General features: G+C 38.9%; 1 protein-coding gene across 1 annotated transcript in view; it reads right to left on the bottom strand.

Annotated features, from left to right (window-relative positions):
• BMAL2 (basic helix-loop-helix ARNT like 2) overlaps nt 1-16,915 on the bottom strand; it is a 125,938-nt gene that overhangs the window by 9,775 nt on the left and 99,248 nt on the right. The window contains exons 9-13 of the mRNA XM_049627227.1: nt 8,365-8,605; nt 7,821-7,927; nt 7,516-7,666; nt 6,524-6,582; nt 5,659-5,767 (exon numbers count right to left, since the gene is read on the bottom strand). Coding sequence (XP_049483184.1) covers nt 5,659-5,767; nt 6,524-6,582; nt 7,516-7,666; nt 7,821-7,927; nt 8,365-8,605 — 667 coding nt within the window. The remainder of the gene's footprint in view (nt 1-5,658; nt 5,768-6,523; nt 6,583-7,515; nt 7,667-7,820; nt 7,928-8,364; nt 8,606-16,915) is intronic.

Raw genomic sequence — 16,915 nt, 5'->3', positions numbered from 1 at the left:
TCATGCCCTGAGCCAAAGTCAGATGCTTAACCCACCCAGGTGCCCCTATATTTAAAGTAATTATTGATAAGTATGTACTTATTGCCATTTTGTATCTTCCTTTCTGGTTGTTGTAGTTTTTTGTTCTTTCTTCTTGCTCTTTTCCTGGTGATTTGATGACTTTCTTTAGTGTTATGCTGGGATTCCTTTCTCTTAATTTTTTTGCATATCTTTTATACATTTTTGGCTGCGGTTACTATGAGTTTCACATATAACATCCAATGTATACTATATGAAGTTGATGGTCTCTTAAGTTTGACATTCTAATTTTTTTTTAATATTTATTTTTGAGAGAGAGAGGGAGAGCAAGTAGGGGAGGGGCACAGAGAATGGGAGACAGAGAATCCGAAGTAGGCTCTGCACTGTTAGCACAGAGCCTAACATAGGGCTTGAACTCATAAACCACGAGATCATGACCTGAGTCCAAGGTTGGGCACCTAAATAACTGAGCCACCCAGGCACCCCTTAAGCTTGACATCCTAAAAGCACTACATTTTTACTCCCACCTTTCATATTTTATGCGTAGGATATCATATTTTATACCTTTTAATTTTTGTATCCCTTAACCAATTTGTTCATATTATTAATTTTATTAATTTTGTTCTTTAACCATCATAGTAGCTTTATATATAATTGACCTACTACCTTTACTGTGTGTATTTTTTAACCAGTGAAATTTTTTCCTTTCACAATTTTCTTCTATTTATGGCCTTTTCTGATTAAAAATTTCTCTTCAACATTGCACATAAGGCCAGTTTAGTGGTGGTGAAATCCTTTAATTATGTTTGGGAAACTCTTTATGTCTCCTCAATTCTTATTTTTTTAAAGATTTTTTATGTTTGTTTTATTTATTTATTTATTTTTTAATTTTTGTTTAATGTTTATTTATTTTTGAGACAGAGAGAGACAGAGCATGAACGGGGGAGGGTCAGAGAGAGAGGGAGACACAGAATCTGAAGCAGGCTCCAGGCTCTGAGCTGTCAGGACAGAGCCCGACACGGGACTTGAACTCACAGACCGTGAGATCATGACCTGAGCCGAAGTCGGACGCCCAACCGACTGAGCCACCCAGGCACCCCATGTTTGTTTTATTTTTGAGAGAGACAGATCATGAGTGGAGGAGGGGCAGAGAGGGAGGGAGACACAGAATCTGAAACAGACTTCAGGCTCTGAGTGTCAGCATAGAGCCCAACACGGGGCCTGAACTCGTGAATCATGAGATCATGACCTGAGCCCAAAGTTGTACGTGCAACTGACTGAGCCACCCAGGTATCCCTCTCCTCAATTCTTATGATAATCTTGCTGAAAGAATATCCCTTACCCCCCCCCCCCTTAAATGTTTCTTTATTTGTTTTGAGAGAGAGAGAGAGACTAGGGGTAGGGCAGAGAGAGAGAATCCCAAGCAGACTGTATGGTCAGTGCAGAGCCTGATGAGGAGCTTGAATCACGAATCATGAGATCATGACCTGAGCCAAAATCAAGAGTCAGACGGTTAACCAGCTGAGCCACTCAAGCACCCCTGGGTAGAATATTCTTAGTTGTAGTTTTTTCCTTTCAGCACTTTGAATATATCATACCACTCCCTCTTGACCTGCAAATTTTCTGCTGAAAAATCAGCTGATAACCTTGTGGAGTTTTCTTTATATGTTTCTAGTTGCTTCTCTCTTGCTGCTTTTAAAATCCTCTCTTAACAATTTAAGATGTCAAAAACTAAAGATAAGTGTCATGGTGTGGATTTCTTGGGTTTATCTTATTTGGGGATTTCTTTGCCTTCTTAACCTAGATGTCTGTTTCCTTCCCCAGGTTAGGGAAGTTTTCAGTTACTATTTCTTCAAATAAGTTTTCTGCCCCTTTCTCTCTCTTCTTCTTCTTCTGGGATCCTTATGATGCAAATGTTTGTTCACTTGATATTCTCCAAGAGATCCCTTAACCTGTCCTCATTCTATTTTTATTTTTGTTGTTTAGCTTGGATGCTCTCCACTACCTTGTTCTCAAAATTAGTGATCCATTGGGGCGCCTGGGTGGCTTGGTCGGTTAAGCGTCCGACTTCAGCTCAGGTCATGATCTCACGGTCTGTGAGTTCGAGCCCCACATCGGGCTCTGTGCTGACAGCTCAGAGCCTGGAGCCTGCTTCCGATTCTGTGTCTCCCTCTCTCTCTGACCCTCCCCCGCTCATGCTCTGTCTCTCTCTGTCTCAAAAAAATAAATAAACGTTAAAAAAAAAAAATTAAAAAAAAAAATTAGTGATCCATTCTTCTGCATCTGCTAATTTACTGCTGATTACCTCTATTATACTTTTCATTTAAGTCATTGTATCCTTTAATTCTGATTATTTTAATATTTTCTGTCAACTTGTTGAAGTTCTCACTAAGTTCATCCACTCTTCTCTCTTGTCCAGTGAGCATCTTGGTGCCCATTACTTTGAACTCTTTATCAGGTAGATTGGTTATCTCCATTTAGTTTTTTGCCTAGGGTTTTGTCTTGTTGTTTTGTTTGGTACACATTTCTGTCTTCTCATTTTTAACTTATTGTTTTTTTCTTCTATGTATTAAGTGGAACAGTTACTTTTCCCAAACTTGAAGGAATGGGCTTGTGTATGGTTGTCCTCTGTGTAGACTACGTGCCTGGTGACTTTCGCTGACTGGCTAGAGCTGTGGCTAGCATGGGTGCAGATTCCAGGGCACTCTGAGCTAGGGCTGCCCTGGTGGGATAGCTGGAGCTGATGTGGGCATGGGCCAGTGTAGTCTCAGGGCTCTCTGCACAGAGGGTGCCCTGGCAGGACAGCAGAGAAGGGGCAGTGTAAGCTGGGGGTGCCTGGGGCTCTGGCAGAGTACCTAAAGGTAAGGCAGGGCTGAGTCTGAGGGTCCTGGGGCACATTGTGAAGATGGCATTCTGATAGGGTGTCTGAAGCTAACGCAGGCACGATCCAAGTGGCCCCAGAGTGCTATGGACCAGAGGTGCCCTAGTAAGTCATATGGAACTGAAGTGGTTCAGGTCTAGAGTATTCTGGGCTGCTCTGTGCCCATGTCAGCTTTGCAAGACAGCTGCAGCTGTAGTGAGCACCGACCAGGTGTGTTCTGGCATGTGTTATACTGGGACAACCTTGGTGGTACAGCAGGGCTGGTGTGGGCTCGGGGCATGGGGCTCACTGAAGCATTAGGCCACCCAGAATGCCGAACCCTGCTTCCATCCACACTCTCAAGGTGGAGGGGAAATATAAACTGCGGCCACCATCCCCTCTGACCTGGACAAAGTTCCAGCAGTTCCCCTGCTATTTGACAGAGTTCTCGGCTGGTTCCTGTATATCTAGTTGACCTTTTAACCCATGACTTTTTTTATGTGCCCCACAGCAGATGATCTGCTCACAGTATCCCTTCTCACTGCTGTTTGCAGTGTCAAGGGTGAGGATTCCCTTTGTTGCTGAGTCTCTATTTCTCTCGCTATTCTTTATGTGGTCTCTGTATCTTCAATTGTGCAGAAGCTGTTTAGTCAGCCCTCTGCTCTTCTTCAGGAGAAACTTCTCTATAAATAGGTGTAGATTTGGTGTGTCTGTGGAGGAGGTGAGTTCAGGGTCTTCTAACATCACCCCCTTGGAACAAAATCTCTTCTTTATGATTTTTCTGAATATTTTCTTTTCTCTAGCATATGTTATTGTAAGAATACAGTATACAATACATCTAACATACAAAATATGTGTTAATTGACCATTTATGTTATTGGTAAGGCTTCTAGTCAACAGTAGGCTATTAGTAGTTAGCCTTTGGAGGAGTCAGAAGTTATACGCGGATGTTTGACTGTGAGGGGTGATATCCCCAACTGCCATACTGTTCAAGGGCCAGCTGTATATATTTTTAACTGTGTGGGGAGGGGTGAGCAATTGTTGAAGTTTTTTGGCCATTTATAATTTTTCTAGTCTACTCTCCAAATTCTTTACTACTTATTTTATTCCGCAAGCTCTTTTTAAAAATTGGTTATGGCTAGTATCCAAAATCTATAAAGAGCTCACCAAACTCCACACCTGAAAAACAAATAATCCAGTGAAGAAATGGGCAGAAAACATGAATAGACACTTCTCTAAAGAAGACATCCAGATGGCCAACAGGCACATGAAAAGATGCTCAACGTCGCTCCTCATCAGGGAAATACAAATCAAAACCACACTCAGATATCACCTCATGCCAGTCAGAGTGGCTAAAATGAACAAATCAGGAGACTATAGATGCTGGAGAGGATGTGGAGAAACGGGAACCCTCTTGCACTGTTGGTGGGAATGCAAACTGGTGCAGCCGCTCTGGAAAACAGTGTGGAGGTTCCTCAAAAAATTAAAAATAGACCTACCCTATGACCTAGCAATAGCACTGCTAGGAATTTACCCAAGGGATACAGGAGTACTGATGCATAGGGCCACTTGTACCCCAATGTTTATAGCAGCACTCTCAACAATAGCCAAATTATGGAAAGAGCCTAAATGTCCATCAACTGATGAATGGATAAAGAAATTGTGGTTTATATACACAATGGAGTACTACATGGCAATGAGAAAGAATCAAATATGGCCCTTTGTAGCAACGTGGATGGAACTGGAGAGTGTGATGCTAAGTGAAATAAGCCATACTGAGAAAGACAGATACCATATGGTTTCACTCTTATGTGGATCCTGAGAAACTTGGCAGAAGTCCATGGGGGAGGGGAAGAAAAAAAAAAAGAGGTTAGAGTGGGAGAGAGCCAAAGCATAAGAGACTCTTAAAAACTGAGAACAAACTGAGGGCTGATAGGGGGTGAGAGGGAGGGGAGGGTGGGTGAAGAGTATTGAGGAGGGCACCTTTTGGGATGAGCACTGGGTGTCGTATGGAAACCAATTTGACAATAGATTTCATATATTGAAAAAAAAATTACACTTCAGTTAAAAAAAATAAAATTAAAAAAAATTCTTTAATAACTTTATTATTTATACCCTATATAAACTTTAATATAAATAAAGGTTAATAAAGTTATAAAGTTTATTTATAAAGTTTAAATGAAGTTTAATAATGTTATACTATCAAACTTCTATAGTAAGATATATTCATTTTATCACCTGAAACACACATTTTCTGCAATTTATTATTTACCTTTTTCAGAATGGTTATTATGCTTAAGTTTTGAGTTTTTATATAATTAACTTTTTTCTTTATGAATTATAGGTTTTTTGTGATGTTTAGAAAGGAGTTTCTAAACTAAGATTATAAAAATCCATACCTGTGTTCTTGATACACTTCTTATAGTTTTTATTTTTTTAAGTTTATTTCTTTATTTTGAGGGGGGAAGGGGCAGAAAGAGAGGAGGGAGAGAGAGAATCCCAAGCAGGCTCTGACAGCAGAGCTCTGACATGGGGCTGGAACCCACGAACCATGAGATCATGACCTGAGCTGAAGTTGGCCCGCTTAACCAACTGAGCCACCCAGGTGCCCCATATAATACTTAACCTTTTTTTGTTGCTACTATAAAAATGATCTTCTCTTCCATTATGTTATTGAACTGGTTATTGTTTGAATATAGGAAACTTACTGATTTTTGACTACTGGTTTTATAAGTATAATAATTTTACTTGTGAAGATATTTGCAGCAATAAAACATTACCTTTGTAAGTCCAGGGCTTCATTTACAAGATCTGTTCCAATACTACCAGGGCCAAGTACTATTCCAGTAGACATTCCAGGTACATTAATATAAGATGGTTTTGAGGATTCTAAATAATAACAAAAGGGAAAATCCAATTGAAGACTTCTAAAAAGTTATGTATAACTTTGGTTAATATGTTTATCTCAATTCAAATACATTTCCCATTTTCCTTTTTAAAAGAAACAGACTAGCTACATCCTAAAATATTAGAAATATTTATGCTTGCATTACAAACATAACTCATGATGGCTTAAGACGTGTATGAAGAATGATAGGAGTCAAATGTGTAGAACATCATTGAGGGTATAATCATGACCTGTAACCCTTGAGCACAGACAGTTCCTTCCCATTTTAATCTCCACACTGAAGCCAGAGTAATACTGCTTTATTTTTAATATTCCTTCATATTTCTGTTTTTATTTATACAAGTAATAGAATAAAATATTCCTGTGGTGAAAAACCAAGATAAGCAAAAACTCCCCATTAATACTTTTCATTAATTTGCTCAACAGATATGTATTGAGTGCCACAAACTACAAGGAACTATGCTAGCCACTAGATAGATAATGGATAAAATACCATTCCTACTCTTGAAGAACTCGATCAAGGGGCAGACCAGATGAACAAACAACTAATTGCAATACAGTGTAAGAGTATAATGGAAGGGTAATCAAAGAATTGTAGAAATTCTAAAGAGGATAACTTTAGCCCTACAAGTCTTTGCAATATTACCTTGAAATCTTTCCCTCTCCAAGACAGAAAAAGATGGTAACAATAACAACACTCCTAGTAATAAATCCCCATCATTTAAAACCAAGCTTACCTTCTGATAATTGAGAGCTGCAAGGAAGTAACGATGCTTCTCTAACCTCACTATGTCCCCTAGAATGAAGAAACACCATAGGTGATTTTTTTTTTTAGGTGAAGGAAATTGTTAAATAAGTAGAGCTTTAATGTAGTGGCTTTATTAGTTCTTGACCTTTTTGTTTTATATATACTTATTGTTAATGTCACCACTAGAGATCAAAGTATTTATGTGCTAAGTACCAGGACATTTGCTAAATGTCCTATTACCCTATAAGGTACATTTTCTCAGTTACAAACTCTCGGTTTGTATACTAATGATAAGAAGGCAAGGATTATTAGAATGATAAACAGGGGATAGTGCTGGAATGCCAAGCTTTGGGGGCCTTTTAAAAACCTAAGTATAGTAGATCAGGAAACAGAATTGGGTTAATGTTACAGCAATTACAATGAAAAACTTACAGAAAAATAATGATACTTAAAATGGGCTATGCTATCCTATTAAGCAAAGCAGGGAAAGTTGTTCTTCCTTTAAGTTAGCTGACACAGACATAGCCATGGTTTGGCAAGCAGTGCTTAGGCTGGATTTGTGCTTATCCCTCGGCCAAATATTCCTACACAATCACATGTTGTAGTACCTCAGGCTTAGAAGATGTCTATAAAAATGATCTGTGGGACAAAACAATTTCTTACGATGATATATAGTTGAAAGCTACAACCACATCATTTATTGGAAGGTCATGACAAGGCCATGAAAGGTAGGAAGAAAGAACTTAAATGCATTTACTATCACATTTTATACCAAGCAAAAAGAAATGTATTCCAAAAGGGAAAACTTTCATCCTAATTCTGAGAAGTAACGCCAATCAACAGTGAATGAATTACAAAAAGTATGTACTGAAGTTATAAAGCCAGATGATCATGCAACTTTAATGGTTTAGCAAGACAAGAAAAGACATGACACTTATTTGAAATCAACATAAAGGTCTTAACAACATAAAAGTTACTTACAAAACTAAATTGTTGACAGACACAATATATTCCAGTTCTTTGGTCCAAGGATTTGTGAAACTAAACCACTGGCTTTTTAAAGTTACAAAAGAGCCATCTTTCTTTCTGAACTTGTATGAATCTGTAAAGATTTTCTCTTTACTCTGTAGAACTTAACAAGAAAGGATAATAATCAGCATAACGGTCTACTGTTACATAAATCAATCCCTTGAGGGTTAATTCAAGTTTCAGATTTCACAGGGATGAAAAATGAGTTGAAGCTATAATTAAAAAGTACCAAAAAAATTACCCTACTCAATGCCTACCTGCTTTGTGCTTGTCAGTCAAATTACTATGGTCATCCTGATGAAAATATTCATAACAAGAAGTTCCCAAAAGTTCCTGAGGCAGGTATCCTAAAATTGCTGTTGCCCTGGTTTTAAAATCGAAAATAAACTTCAGATTGGTGAATGCATTCCCTTCCAGAGACTGTAGGTCCACATACAGTCACAATAGTGGGAAAGTGACAGGGGATGAGTAAGCCATATGCATCACCAGGCCCCCCCTTTGGCTGCCCTAGACCCAGGCTAGAATGGACATCCCCCCCAGCCCAGGGTAGACTCTTTTTACCATTCACCAATAAAATTGTGGCCACAGACCATGCTCAGTTTCTGCACCACTGGCTCAGAAATATTCCAAGTTTATTTTTTGACTTGAACAAAATTATGCACATATCCACATTCTTTTTTCATTTAAACTTATTTCCTGTTCTGAAGCCTTAACAATCTAGCAGTACTATCAAGGTACATCTTTAATAGCCTTAAGTATCCCATTGAATGCTAATCATTATGGCAATAAATAAATGTTCACCTTTGGTCCACATAGACAAACTTCCCGTTCATTGCAAACCGGGTTATAAATTCAGTTGGTTTCACTTTAATCTCTCCACTGTTCTGTGGTACAATATATGGATGTAACCTTCCAATGGCAACAAGGCAGGTAAAATTACTACTGTCTTTCTTACTGTCCTTTTCTTCTTCCATTCCAACAATATTTGGAGGCCAGCTTCTCAAGTAACCAGTGCAATGGATAGTACAGAATTTTCTATGATCTAATTCAAAAGTTAAAAAAAAAAGAACATTTGTGTTATTATGAATAAACTCTTAAATTTCTTTGACATTTATAATTATAATTGTGCTATAAAGTATTCTTGATGCTAAAATACGAAAGGGGAAAGGTATTACATTGAAAAGAAATCATCAATTACATTTAATAACCTTATTCTTAATGGGTTATTTTTCTCATCAACTAAATTATACATACTACAATAAAAAGTTAAAAGATTACTTTAGGTCTAAATAGGCCTGTAGCTAAGTATATTTCCAAGTCAGTTTTTAAAAAAATTTTTTTAATGTTTATTTCTGAGACAGAGAGAGAGCATGAGTGGGGGAGGGGCAGAGAGAGAGGGAGACACAGAATCCGAAACAGGCTCCAGGCTCTGAGCTGTCAGCACAGAGCCCAACGTCGGGCTTGAACTCACAAACCGTAAGGTCATGACCTGAGCTGAAGTCGGTCACTCAACTGACTGAGCCACCCAGGCACCCCTCCAAGTCAGTTTTTTAAATAACAGTTGGGGCGCCTGGATGGCTCAGTTGGTTAAGCGTCCGACTTCGGCTCAGGTCACGATCTCACGGTCCATGAGTTCGAGCCCCGCGTCGGGCTCTGGGCTGATGGCTCAGAGCCTGGAGCCTGCTTCTGATTCTCTGTCTCCCTCTCTCTCTGCCCTGCCCCCGTTCATGCTCTGTCTCTCTCTGTCTCAAAAATAAATAAAAACGTTAAAAAAATTTTTTTAAATAACAGCAATTCACATCTGTTAGAAAAACTTAAACTTCAAGCTCCCTTGCTCTTAACCACAAAGGTACTATTTTTGGCTTAATAACTTTTTGGTATAATTCATATTCAAAAATTTATACAAGACAGCATACATTCTTAAATTTCTTATGTTAGCACTTATACTGATTAATAGATATCTATGGTTATAATAGATTATAAAAAATAGAGAACATTTGGAGAAATTCATAAAAGGTATAAAAATAAAATTTGATTTGATTTCACTTTTCAGAAAATTCTCAATTAACTCATAGGAAAAGACTTAACAGGCCCAATCAAAATAACAAAGAATTGGAGCTATCACCACAGAGCCTGACATTGGGCTCGAACCCACGAACCAAGAGATCATGACCTGAGCCCAAAGTTGGACGCCTAACCAACTGAGCCAGCCAGGTGACCCTTAAATGTTTATTTTTGAGAGACAGAGAGTGAGCACGTGCATTTGTGCAGGGGAGGGGCAGAGAAAGAGAGGATGACAGAGATTCTGAAGCAGCCTCTGAGCTGTCAGCACAGAGCCTGACGCAGGGCTCAAACTCATGGAACCATGAGATCATGAACTGAGCCGAAGTCGGAGGCTTAACCAACTGAGCTACCCAGGTGCCCTTCAAATATCAGGAAATTCTTAAAACAATGAGATACAACACTGCAATACTGCATAAAAGATAAGCAGTATACAGATTATGGCAACTCACACACAAAAAACCAATTTACAGGTTAAAAGAGACGGGAGGGGAAAGCCTGGTAAAAATTATTTAAAACAGTTGTTTGTGATAAGAGTTAGAAAAGACCAGAACACTCATTGTTTTAAATCAGCACTATTTGGTAAGACTGTTATTACAACAAATCTTAAAAAAGAATTTTTTTTAACAGAAGATGATATGGGCTGTCTTGTAAGACAGCACCTAACAGTAAGAGCAAAGACTTGGAGAACACTTCTTGTGCATGCTGTTTTAAGTGCTTTAGATGTATAATTAATTCTAATAGCCCAGTGGTGTTCCTATATTAGCACCACTGTCTCAGGAAACTGAGTTAATGCCAAAGTCACAGCAGAAAAGGGTGGAGCTGTGAGTGCTCTGTCTTAGAAGGTGTTCAAACATGAGTTGTCTGGGTGACGGAGGGGGAGGAATACAAAAAGGTGTTTCAGTCACAGGGAACAGCCAGTGTAAACCCAGAGCAGAGAGTGTCAGATGTGGGTGAAGGCATGGTCTGTGATGGGGGTGTGGCTTGACAACAAAGCAGGGAACAGATAGATTTAGCTCTTGTAAACCGTGTATAGGACATTGTACTCATCACCTATCAGACATCACCTCCTCCATGGTCCACAGATGCCTTAAATTATAAGTTGTCTCTTCTATTCTCAATCCAGATATTTCCTTTAATTTTTTTTTGTTTCAGGTGTACAACACAGTGATTCCACAAGTTTAAACATTATGCTATACTCACAAGTAGCTACCATCTGTCACCATACAATGCTCTTACAATATCATTGACTGTGTTCCTTATACTGTGCCTTTTATTCCATGACTTATTTGTTCCAAGACTGGAAGCCTGTATTTTCCACTCCCTTTCATTCATTTTGTCTGATAACCTCAACCCAACTTAAAAATGGGCAAAGGACCTAAATAGACGTTTTTCCAAAGAAGACCTAAAGATGGCCAACAGACACATGAAAAGATGCTCAGCATCACTAATCATCAGGGAAATGCAAATCCAAAGCACAATGAGATGCCACCTCACATCTGTCAGAATAGCTAGAATCAAAAACATAAGAAATAACAAGTGTTGGTGAGGATGTGGAGAAAAAGGAATCTTCATACACTGTTGGTGGGAATGCAAATTGGTACAGCCACTGTAGAAAACAGTATGTTTTTCAAAACCTTAAAAACAGAAGCACCATATGATCTAGTTAATTTCACTGCTTACCCAATGGAAAAAAAAATACTTACTTGAAAGGATATATGTGCCCCATGTTCATCGCAGCATTATTTACAATAGCCAAGATATGGAAGCAACCTAAGTGTCCATCAATAGATGAATGGATAAGGAAGATGGGAGATACACACACACACGTGCACACACACACACACACACACACACACACTGGAATATTATGCAGCCAAACCACATCTTTATCACTTACTCCCTATTCTGCTTATTGGCACCATAATCAACCCCAGTAGATAAATGACAAACCTGGGAATCCTACCAAGTTCTTTCTTTATAACATCCAAGATACCATAAAGGAATTATGGTAAGTGGTAAAAACGAGGTTTTTATTAATATTAAAACTAGATAGCAGTCAAAAGTAAAAAAGCTTACATACACTGAGTCTGGCATTTCTGATGACACTAGCTTGCAAATTTACAAATGATACCGACTAAAAATATTCTATTCAACTAAAAATGTAGGTTTAAAAAAGTGTCACATTCATATGGAATTTCATCACACAGAACCTCGCATTTTGCTGTGATTCTTCTCTAACAACAGGGTTGCCAACCAAATTTCCAACTTAATCTGTCTCACAATCCTCACTGTGAATATTTATTCATTGACACATTTTTAGTTGGGATTATGTAATTCCATCCACTGTAATCCATTCAATCAATTATCTAAGGTATTGTTTTAATCCCATAAAAAACCTCTTATTTCAAGAATTCTTTAGATTTTTACCTAAATATTGGGGTCATCAGCCCCAATCCTCATCAAACTATTTACATCAGCTCCAAAGGGTAGATTCAAGTATAGCCTACTCCATGATTTTTGAAGAGGGAGGAAATTTTATATTAACCCAAACACTGTCTTCGTTTACAGGACATCTTTTCAAAATCCTTTGTGAAAATTTTCTTCAGATTGAGGGCTAGGTCTCTCAGCTTGATATCTTGCTGTCTTGGGTTAAATTCTCACAGAAGCAGAGCCTGAGACAAGGATTCTGGTACAAGAAGCATATTTGAGAGGTGATCCCAGGAACACTGGTAGGGAAGTAGGATGAGACAGGGAAGAGGAGGAAGCTAATAAAGGACATGTTCTCTAGCAAGCTGCCACTTTGGAAAACCAACGTTATATCTGGGCGGGGGGTATTTGGGAAATAAAAATGTAGAACAAGAGCCTCAGAACTAAGTAATCTGAAGGAAAAGAGAGCTAGGAAGTTTATCCATCAGCTCCCTTTAGGCATTGGATGAGGGATGCTCACAGGCAGCATTCATTCCCTAGCACTTGAGGTCTGCCCCTAGCTAGTATAGGCAGAACTGTCTCTAAATAAGGGAGAAGGTCTAGTAGAGTCTAACAGAGGTTCGACATTGGAAACAAGGTGCCATGCCCTTGAAGTGGTAGGTGCTAAGAGGACAGGTCATGGTGTACTGACAGCATCTGCCACACTTGCACAAGGAGCCAATGGGATTCTGGGTGTACTCCTGCATGGTTATCTTATTAGGTTCAGGAAACACCCAAGATATTTGGTAGTAGCCATCCGTTCTGCATCAGCCCTTGACTTAACAAGCAGAGACACATGAATATTCCTATCTTACAAGCTTTTTCAAAGTATGAATCTGTAACATTTATGTTAGAATCAGGCAGAAATAATGTTTTTAATGTCAATCTGGCTTATTTTTTAAAAAGTTTTTATTATGGAAAATCTCAAACACACAAAATCAGAGAGAACATTACAATGAAACCTCACTAGAGTGTGTCATAGCCAATCATGAGAAATGGTTTTTCCATAAATCTTAAGTTCAGTTTCAAAAATTAGCATAAAAAGGCTACTTCCTAGTGACTCTTTTAAATTAAAGTATAACTAGGGGCACCTGTGTGGCTCAGTTGGTTAAGCTTCTGACTCTTGATTTCGGTTCAGGTCATGATCTCATGGTTCATGGGGCTGCATTGGGCTCTGCACTAATAGCAAGAAGCCTGCTTGGGATTCTCTCTCCGCCCCCCTCTCTCTCTGCCCCTCCCCTGCTTGTGCTCTCTCTCTCTCTCTCAAAATAAATAAACATTTTTTAAAAGTTTAAGTGTAACTAAAACATGGAGGCAAGAGATCAGTGGTTGCCAGGGGTGGTGGTAGGGGGTAAGAGGAGATGAATAGGGCAGAACACAGTGGATTTCAGTGCAGTGAGACTACTCTGTATATATTTTTTAAACCGTTTTTTAATGTTTATTTATTTTGAGGGAAAGAGAGAGTGAGCAGGGGAGAGGTAGAGAGAGAAGAGAGAATCTTAAGCAGGCTCCACGCTGTCAGTGCAGAGCCTGGCATGGGGCTCAAACTCACAAACCTGAGATCATGACCTGAGTCTAAATCAAGAGTCAGATGCTTAACCAACTGAGCCACCCAAGCGTCCCTACTCTGTATGATATTATAATGATGGATACATGTCATTATATATTCGTCTAAACCCACAGAATATACAATACCAAGAGTGAACCCCAAGGTAACTGTGGACTTTGGGTGATTATGATGATGATGTGTCAGTGTAGGTTAATCCTTGGTAACAAATGTACTATTTTGGTGGGAAAGGTTGGTAATGGGGGAGGTGTGTGCATGTGTGGGGGTAGGACTACAAGGAAAATCTCTGTCCCTCCTTTTTTTTTTTTTAATATGAAATTTATTGTCAAATTGGTTTCCATACAACACCCAGTGCTCATCCCAACAGGTGCCCTCCTCAATGCCCATCACCCACCCTTCCCTCCCTCCCACCCCCATCAACCCTCAGTTTATTCTCAGTTTTTAAGAGTCTCTTATGGTTTGGCTCTCTCCCTAACTTTTTTTTTCCTTCTCCTCCCCCAAGGTCTTCTGTTAAGTTTCTCAGGATCCACATAAGAGTGAAAACATATGGTATCTGTCTTTCTCTGTAGGACTTATTTCACTGGAACCCTCCAGTTCCATCCACATTGCTACAAAAGGCCATATTTCATTCTTTCTCATTGCCACGTAGTATTCCATTGTGTATATAAACCACAACTTCTTTATCCATTCATCAGTTGATGGACATTTAGGCTCTTTCCATCATTTGGCTATTGTTGAAAGTGCTGCTATAAACATTGGGGTACAAGTGTCCCTATGCATCAGTACTCCTGTATCCCTTGGGTAAATTCCTAGCAGTGCTATTGCTGGGTCATAGGGTAGGTCTATTTTTAATTTTCTGAGGAACCTCCACACTGTTTTCCAGAGCGGCTGCACCAGTTTGCATTCCCACCAACAGTGCAAGAGGGTTCCCGTTTCTCCACATCCTCTCCAGCATCTATAGTCTCCTGATTTGTTCATTTTAGCCACTCTGACTGGCATGAGGTGATATCTGAGTGTGGTTTTGATTTGTATTTCCCTGATGAGGAGCGACGTTGAGCATCTTTTCATGTGCCTGTTGGCCATCCGGATGTCTTCTTTAGAGAAGTGTCTATTCATGTTTTCTGCCCATTTCTTCACTGGATTATTTGTTTTTCAGGTGTGGAGTTTGGTGAGCTCTTTACAGATTTTGGATACTAGCCCTTTGTCCGATATGTCATTTGTAAATATCTTTTCCCATTCCGTTGGTTGCCTTTTAGTTTTGTTGATTGTTTCCTTTGCTGTGCAGAAACTTTTTATCTTTGTGAGGTCCCAATAGTTCATTTTTGCTTTTAATTCCCTTGCCTTTGGGGATGTGTCAAGTAAGAAATTGCTGCAGCTGAGGTCGGAGAGGTTTTTCCCTGCTTTCTCCTCTAGGGTTTTGATGGTTTCCTGTCTCACATTCAGGTCCTTATCCATTTTGAGTTTGTTTTTGTGAATGGTGTAAGAAAGTGGTCTAGTTTCAACCTTCTGCATGTTGCTGTCTAGTTCTCCCAGCACCATTTGTTAAAGAGACTGTCTTTTTTCCATTGGATATTCTTTCCTGCTTTGTCAAAGATTAGTTGGCCATACTTGGTCTCTATTCTATTACATTGGTCTGTGTCTATTTTTGTGCCAATACCATGCTGTCTTGATGACAAAGCAAACCTCCTGCTTTGGTCTTCTTCTTCAATATTACTTTGGCTATTCAAGGTCTTTTGTGGTTCCATACAAATTTTAGGATTGCTTGTTCTAGCTTCAAAAAGAATGCTGGTGCAATTTTGGTTTGGATTGCATTGACTGTGTAGATTGCTTTGGGTAGTATTGACATTTTAACAATATTTATTCTTCCAATCCATGAGCACAGAATTGTTTTCCATTTCTTTGCATCTTCTTCGATTTCCTTCATAAGCTCTGCATAGTTTTCAGCATACAGATGTTTTACATCTTTGGTTAGGTTTATTCCTAGGTATTTTATGATTCAGGTGAAATTGTGAATGGGATCAGTTTCTTTATTTGTCTTTCTGTTGCTTCATTAGTGTGTAAGAATGCAACTGATTTCTGTACATTAATTTTGTATCCTGCGACTTTGCTGAATTCATGTATCAGTTCTAGAGGACTTCTGTCCCTCCTTTTCAATTTCACTGTAAACCTAAAACTGCTCTAAAAATAGTCTTAATAATTTAAAAGCTTAAATGTAAGTGATGTGTCATGGTAAACACGAAGAAAAACACCTTTAGTATGAGCTTTCCTCATTAATAGGAAGTGATCTTAAAACATAATCCCATGGGCTAATTATTACCGGAAAGAACATTTAGAAGCAACTATAAAATATAAAAATATATTTTTTAATATTTTTATAAAATAAAATTGTATCTTTATTCGATTTTGTGTGTTTGTAAAATATAATTATTTCATTTGATACTCTCCTTGGCTAAGGTAGAATACAGGTGTGGGAACCCACCCACACATGTGGCCAATCAAGGTTCAATTTTGCAGTTACCTTATCCTGACCCAGTTATCTGTCTACATTCAGTTGTCCTCAAACCAGGCACTGCAAGGAAAGGCCATACAATTGTTAACACATGGCCTTACTATTCCTTAGGCCAAATTAGCCGTATGCCTTTGGCACAGAGTTCTGGAATATTAAGTGAATATTTGGTTCAAGTGCTTGAGCAGATTAAAAAGTCTCTTTTGAAAAGATATTTGATTCTGACTGCAGGCATCTGTGTGTGGGCAGGAATACATTCCACCACAAAAGCCAACCCCTTGCTGTGTGTCTGCTGCACACATCTAGAATGCATCTCTTTCATTAGTAACCTTTTGGCATCTAGGAAGCTGCTTTCGTAGGTAGTATGGCATGGTGGGAAGAATACAGATTTTAAAGCCATGTTCATGATTCTGCCACTTTCTATGTGACTTTAGACAAATTACATAGCCTTTGAAGGCTTCAGTTTCCTCGTGTGCAAGATGAAGATGGTTTGCACAGGATTATTATTCAGATTAAATTAGGCATTTACTCAAAGTGGCATAGAGTTTTTTTTTTTTAATTAAAAAAATTTTTTTTTAACATTTTATTTATTTTTGAGACAGGGAGGGACAGAGCATGAACAGGGGAGGGTCAGAGAGAGGGAGACACAGAATCTGAAACAGGCTCCAGGCTCTGAGCTGTCAGCACAGAGCCCGATGCGGGGCTCGAACTCACCGACCGAGAGATCATGACCTGAGCGGAAGTTGGCC

Source organism: Panthera uncia, chromosome B4 (genome assembly GCF_023721935.1).
Source record: "Panthera uncia isolate 11264 chromosome B4, Puncia_PCG_1.0, whole genome shotgun sequence".
NCBI lineage: Eukaryota > Metazoa > Chordata > Mammalia > Carnivora > Felidae > Panthera > Panthera uncia.
The sequence above is the reverse complement of the archived record's forward strand: the minus strand, read 5'-3'. Positions and strand labels throughout refer to the sequence as shown.